A 7093-nucleotide genomic window follows, 5' to 3' on the forward strand; every position below is an offset into this window, starting at 1 on the left:
CCCCATCACATACTCAAATTCTTTGGTTTCTTAAATTCACCATTGTGAAGGCAACGTAGCTATGGTTTCTCAAATTGTATTCTGGTTGGTTCCATGCGTTGGGCTATCAGTAATCTGACAATTTCGTTGCGGCATACCAAGGGTGACAAGGATGCTACAATATGCACGTTTGACTGGAGTGATCCAGGACTATTTGTTTGCAGTTAATTTTGTATGCGTTTGTCCCTGTCGGCTGTCGAATCATCTTCTTAACCAACCAGTGCCATTCAACTCTCACTTATTATGTACTCCTACATCTTCAGAGACCGCGTGTTTGCAGGTGGCATGGGCAGGCAGTTTATCCTGCAGTACTTAAATCGCGATACCATAGACAAGTGCGGCGCTCGCCCGAGAAGTTGGACCAGATGGGAGGTGTCAAGCAAGCAAAGTCCATCATGTCCATGGTCATGTAGAGCTGACAGTTTTTTAATCATCACGCCACCCGCATCTAGTTGACTAACTGCTTCTGATGGGGAAAATGGTGCATTGTCAACGCCTTGGCTCGCAAAACTGCGCAATTTCCTCCCTGACTTGTATCCCACTATGCCAGCTATAAAGACCAGACTGATCAGATTGTAGGGTGCGAACGGACTTCCCTGTTAGTATCATGGTTTTCTGCGTAGTTGGATGCGTGTCGAGGTTCATCATCAAGAAAATAGGTGACTCAATGGGTTCTAAGTTCTTTCTTGCATGTTTCTGAATGATTTTTCGTTTACGTGTTACTCTTCTTTTTCTCCTGATCAACAGTTGACAGTTCGATTTGCATAAATAGCTATCAACTGCTTCACATCAATCTTTTGGCCAAACTGCAGGCGCAAGGAGGATCCAAGGGAGGCCACAAAGGGCCATTGAAGAAGCTAAACCATTTGAAGACGAAAACGCATTTGAAAGCAATTCACTGAAAGGAGATGTTCTTAGCTCACCTTTGATTGAGTTCAGCACAGTTCTTTCAGCAACAAACAATTTCAGAGACAAGCTTGGCGCTGGTGGATTTGGTCCAGTTTACAAGGTAGGGTAATTAAAACTTCTGCATCTCTTGTTCCAGGGATATGATTGAGCTTTGATTTCATTCTCGGCGATGTATTTAGAATTTTAGATCACAGTTGACCAATATGAGCTGATGATACTTTCAGGGGAGACTACCAGATGGTCAAGAGATTGCTATCAAAAGGCTGTCGAACAGCTCGAGCCAGGGATCAGAAGAGTTCAAGAACGAGGTGACTGTTCTGTCCAAACTGCAGCACCGGAACTTGGTTAGGCTTTTTGGCTGCTGTGTTCATGGAGAAGAGAAGATGCTGGTGTATGAATACATGCCTAACAACAGCCTTGACTCATTCATTTTTGGTAAGTTTTGTTTTGGTTCTTGAGATTCGGACAGTGTGAATCTTTTGGCAGCAAGTCTGTAACTGAACTTGTCTACCTGATGACAAATTTATATCAGATGAAACTAAGAGATCAGTGTTGGGCTGGAAATTGCGGTACAATATTATTCAGGGTATCGGAAAAGGATTACTTTACCTTCATCAGGATTCCACACTGAGAATTATCCATAGGGACCTCAAAGCGAGCAATGTTCTGCTCGATGATGATTTCATCCCCAAGATATCTGACTTTGGCATGGCTAGAATTTTCGGCGAATACCAACGTCAAGCCCTTACTCACCGAATTGTTGGAACCTAGTGAGTATCCTTTTCTCTTTTGTCCACCTAGTATAAATGAACATGGCTTCAGGCTAATGTGTTAAAATATGTGGAAATGCAGTGGCTATATCGCCCCAGAGTACGCGATGGAGGGAAAATTCTCCGAGAAATCCGACGTCTTCAGTTTCGGCGTGTTGATCCTGGAGATCGTGTGTGGCCGTAGGAACAGCTCCCTCATCGATCACGAATGGTCAATGAACCTCGTGGGCCACGTAAGACATCCTGCATTTTCTTCTCCAATCCACCATTTTTATGTTAAGACAACATACAAATAATCATCATGCATTCCATCTTCCATGCTTGGCTCCAATTTCAGGCATGGACCATGTGGCAGGAGGGCCGCGCCTCGGAGCTCATCGACACGCTGATGGGCACCACGTACTCTAAGGACGAGGTCTGCAGGTGCATCCAGGTGGGTCTTCTGTGCGTGCAGGAGCTGCCAGGCGACAGGCCGGCCATGCCTCTCGTGCTCAGGATGCTGTGTGGCGACGTCGAGCTTCCCGCTCCGAAGCGTGCCGCGTTCTTCGTCGGAAGAGCTCCTGCAGACGACAAAGATACCGAATCAGGGAACCACTTGACATATACTGAATTGGAAGGCAGGTAGACAGATTTCGGAGTGCGCCCTTGGCTCAGCTTGCTGATGTTTGTGTCTGTGGATTACTGCCAGAGATGGTCTTTCAGTGTGACTGTTCCTTCCTGTTACCTATAGTGCTTTTCAAAACTTATTGCTAGCGCTTTTGTTTTAGGTATGAATCTTGTAATTTGTGAGAAGTATGTACATTTGGGATACTGATTGTATATACTTGTGTAAATGATTGGAATAATTTTATTTTTGAGCTTCTTGTTGTTGCATATTCTGTTTGTCTGTAGGATAAACTGTGTAAACTGTGATGTTTGGCCTAGCAGACTATGTTGAGCCGATGTGAGCTGCGGTACTGGAATGTTAATAGGCATGAATGGAAGGAATGAAGGAGCCTGCAAATGTGCAACAAAGTGGTAGTCAGTGTAAAACAACAAAAGTGAGACGGCAAAACGAGAAGGGAAAGAAATGTGGAGTGATTTATCCACGGGTCCGGCTATTGGCCAATATGAAGTGAACACACAGCGGTTTATACAACAAAATCCTGATCCTCATGATGTCGCGGTGCAATATGTATGGACACCACACCAGTATAGGCATTTGTCCGTGTCTGGTGCTCTGAAATCTGAATTATTTGATCAATAAACACAAAATATATTACAGATGTACATGTACACTAGTACATGAACAATAAGGCCTAATAGGCCATACTCTGCTACGTACGATTGACCATCCACCTCCATTTGTGTGTCTGCTACTTACCGTCGATCCTTCTTAACCTTCAAACAAGTCTAAAACATGATTCTCTATGTCGTCAAGAGTGTACTTTACGTGCTTCTCCATATGGAAGCCCGGCCATTGCCTTCGTAAATGTGCGCGATAAGCGGGGAAAACATGCTGCAATATAACTAACCGTAAGTGTTGTCTAAGTTGAGGGTTGGGCACTTTCCATGTCGTTTGGACCCTGCTTATTTCTCGGAGTGCCGAATTGAATTTCTTCATGCTTTTTTTCACCGAGTTAGTATTCATAGCTTGATCACTCAACTGAAACAAAGCTCCAGTCCATGATGCTCGAAGGTAAGCTGTCGCATACCGTTCCACCCGTACGACAAGCTGTTGGCGGTTCCAATCGTCCCACACGGACATACTCAGATCGGAAGACCCTGAGCCTTTAAGCACATGCATTGCATTATTCATCAGGAAAATGTACCTCAGGCGCTCATCCTTGTAAGATTCAGCTTTCTCCTCAACCTTCACCTGCAAACGTGCGAGCAGCATGAGCATATAGCGTTCCCAAGGACTCTTAGTTATCTCTTTGTCCTCCTCCTCCTCATCCACAACGAGTAATAATATAAGATTGTTCGTGTCACTGTACTCATTAAGTTGTTCGACAAAACCCATGACATGTCGTGTCAATGGCAGGATATCTCCATCAAGCATTGTATTTTGGCATGGTCCAAGGTTGGAACATACATTCAGGAACTCCAGAAGGAGATTCGATGCGGTTTCCCCAAGCTTACCGAGAAGCATACTGGCCTGCTCACTAATCACACCCTTGGCATCACCAGACAAGAGGCCACTTATACTCGGTTCAAGCTTTGTAAATTCTTCATGCATCTGTAGAAGTAGGGGAACTTTATGATACTGCTGGTCATTCACTTTGACACTGGCCATCATACTTCCAACTGCGAGCAATTCTCCAGTACACCGTGTGGTGGCTCTGGCAAAACAATCCTCCTCCACCTTATGATCACACCCGAAAATCTGAGCGCAAGCGTCGCGTTCTTCAGGGAGGACTATGCTGACAACGACTCTGAGTGCTTGGATCCACATTTTCTGATTCTTCTCATATAGCTGCATGCTGCATGCGCCGTTAGCAGTTGCTGCTGCTGGGTTGTTGTGGCTTTTTTGCTCAATCTGAACACCGAGCAGAGAAAGGCATTGCATTAACATGTTGTGGCGTGTTTCTCCGTAATCACGACACATGTTTGGTGCATGGCCAGCAAGGATCATAAGCTCAGCAATCTCCTTTAGCAAGATTGAAGCTTCAGGGTCAATCAGATACATGTGCACTTTCTCCATGTACACAGGACCTCTGCTATATCCAGTACCATAACTTCGGCTCTCACCACTAGGACTTGTGGAAAATGAGGAGATGCTTAGATCTTCCAAGTTGGGGATTGATGAAAATGAGAAGGATCGCACAAAGGGGGCAATGCAGTCGTGCAGTGATTCTTGGAGACTGCTAGGGGGGTGTAAATATGTGCCCGAAGTAAGAACTTGGCGGAAGTCGTCCTCAAGGTGTACCATGGCAGCCTGCAGGGGAAGCAAGCGGTTAACTCAAGTACTTCCTGCATAACTCCCGAATAACCAAATTTTGCTGAATTAGCATAGTGTTATCAGCATCAAGATATAAGTGTGGGATTAGTTTCTAGGGAAACACTTCATTAGTGAGATTGTGGTATTGAAAAAAAATAGATGTGTTAGGTCAATTATCTGACTGATTATATATATGTTGTGGACACCTCCAATAGTATCCGACAAAACATTAGCCTCCTTCAGGAGGCGTGCGAGATTTAGTCGTATGTTCTTTTATGTACAGCCATGACTGCTCTTGCAAACGGATGCCCCATAATCTGTCCTTGTAAAGTTTTTTCTCCCCCTACTTAATGAAAAAGCAGAGCACCTGCTACTGTCCTTCAAAAAAAAAGATGATATATATATGTTGTCAAAGAAGTAAATATGAACATAAATTCGTCATATGTTCAAGTCACAATATCTGATAGTAGCACTGGAAGTATTAAAATCAACCCTATAGATTGAAGAACACGTATGTTATAACGGGACTGAGAATTCTAGTAAGGGAGATGCCTCAGTGTGCAGGGGCTTCTTGTGCACCGGTGCACGCAGTCAGATCCCGGCTGACATCTTTGAAAGATCTTACAAAATCTGGAGAAAAATATGACAATAATATTGCCAGCTAACAAAATTACATTATTTACCGAGCTAATTTTTATTTATATTTGAATCATTGGGACATCATAGTTTTATGCTGCGTCATGTAGTAATTTTCTTCTCAGATTTGCTTTCCCCATCTCACAACTACTTTTCAAGATTTATTTGTTTGAGAGACGTCTCTCCATTACTGTAATTTTCTCATACAACACAGCCTTTGCTGAAACAAGAATACGACTCCCAGTTCTGAACTTTCTACCGTCAGAAGCTATACTCGATTTGCCAAATTGAGCGTCAGATATATTAGTGAATAATGGTACTCCTCCATGAATCTACTACCAAAAGTGAGGCTGGACAGTGAGCCTGACCTGTAAGGCGATTTCGGCGCGTCGGGCGTACAGGCCACCACCTGAGCGGAGGGAGATGAGGTCCTTGACCGCCGCCACAAGACCAGCCGAGTAGGAGACGCCGTGGCTGTCCTCGACGGCCGCGCCCCGAGATGCCCACCTCCTTACGGCCTCATCGGCGGCCTCCAGCCTCCGGAGGCCGAGGTCGGCAACGGAGTCGTCGGTTCCCGGCGGCTGCGACGCCATTTCGCCCGGTGCTTGCAGTAGCAAATCGCAAGACGCGCGTGCACTAGTCAAAGTCAACACGGCGAGAGACGTGGGCGGACTTTGCAGGCTCGCAGCGATGGCCAGTGGAACATTTTTCATTTGTGTGGACCACTAGACTGCTGGTGTTTCTTCGTCTTATCTTAGACCAATGGTAGGCCGGTTTTCAAATTACGCCCATCCAACGCAGGAGTTTCTAATAAATAAATACTCCCTTCGATTCCTAAATATTTGCCTTTTTGAAGATTTCAAATGGACTATTACATACAGATGTATATAGACATATTTTAGAGTGTAGATTCACTCATTTTGCTCCGCATGTAGTCACTTATTGAAATCTCTAGAAAGACAAATATTTAGGAACGGAGGGAGTAGTAGTGATCTATTTCCTCCGCTGCTAAATATTTGTCTTGTTAGAGATTTCAAATAGACTTTTCATATTATTTTTTTGATGAAAAGGGATTTCCCCCCACCCCACTTTTTATTTAAAACGGGGCAAAGCAAGTCACAGTGACTGTTACAAGCGAACGGGTTTACCAGAGATGGCAAACCAAAAAAGAAGAAGCCCGGCTCGGAAAAACGCTCAAAGTTTAACCATAATCCAAAACAGCTAAGAAAGAAAGATCATTGCCACGCAGGACATCATCAGAGATCATCAGTCAAGCACTACAGATAGTGACCCATCTCCTGCACGAAACAATCATCTTGAATGAGCTTTCAGCACATTGCCGCCCCGGGTCCTCTTTGAGCAAGCCCTCAGCTCCCATCCCAGGCGATCTTCCATTGATGTAGAGAAGAGATGATCCTCCCCAAGATCGCCCGAGTGCTTGTCCATGGTATGCCCTGAAAGCAAATATCATTACGCATGGTCCAAATGCCCCAAATGGTAGCAACATAGGCAATGTTAACAACAGTTTTCTTGTTATTCATGTTCCAGAAGGAAGATAATTCAAACATATTCTTAGGGAAGTTGAAACCAAAAGTATCAGCAACATCAACCCAAATTTGTTTGGCTACCACACATTCAAAGAACATGTGGTGAACAGATTCATTTTCATTGCAAAATAAGCAGCTTAAATCTTCTACTCCCCTCCTCTTGTTCAAGTTGTCTCTATTGAGGATTTTATTATTGAAAGCTAACCACACGAAGACCAAATATCTGTTAGGCACCACAATTTTCCAGAAACTTTTCCATAGTGGGGTACTTA

General features: G+C 44.3%; 2 protein-coding genes across 2 annotated transcripts; one reads left to right on the plus strand and one right to left on the minus strand.

Annotated features, from left to right (window-relative positions):
- Positions 1–479: 479 nt before the first annotated feature.
- Positions 480–2570, plus strand: LOC119366202 (G-type lectin S-receptor-like serine/threonine-protein kinase At1g11410). The gene is made up of 6 exons (XM_037631893.1): positions 480–698; positions 852–1048; positions 1173–1383; positions 1481–1718; positions 1801–1951; positions 2056–2570. The coding sequence occupies exons 1-6, from the start codon at positions 647–649 to the stop codon at positions 2341–2343; spliced, it is 1137 nt and encodes a 378-aa protein (XP_037487790.1). The 5' UTR covers positions 480–646; the 3' UTR covers positions 2344–2570.
- A 228-nt stretch (positions 2571–2798) lies between these two features.
- LOC119366201 (exocyst complex component EXO70A1-like) lies at positions 2799–5979 on the minus strand. The gene is made up of 2 exons (XM_037631892.1): positions 5643–5979; positions 2799–4635 (listed from the first exon to the last, which is right to left on the minus strand). The coding sequence occupies exons 1-2, from the start codon at positions 5865–5867 to the stop codon at positions 3094–3096; spliced, it is 1767 nt and encodes a 588-aa protein (XP_037487789.1). The 5' UTR covers positions 5868–5979; the 3' UTR covers positions 2799–3093.
- Between the last annotated feature and the right edge of the window lie 1114 nt (positions 5980–7093).

This window comes from Triticum dicoccoides, chromosome 2B (assembly GCF_002162155.2).
Source record: "Triticum dicoccoides isolate Atlit2015 ecotype Zavitan chromosome 2B, WEW_v2.0, whole genome shotgun sequence".
In the NCBI taxonomy this organism is placed as follows: domain Eukaryota; kingdom Viridiplantae; phylum Streptophyta; class Magnoliopsida; order Poales; family Poaceae; genus Triticum; species Triticum dicoccoides.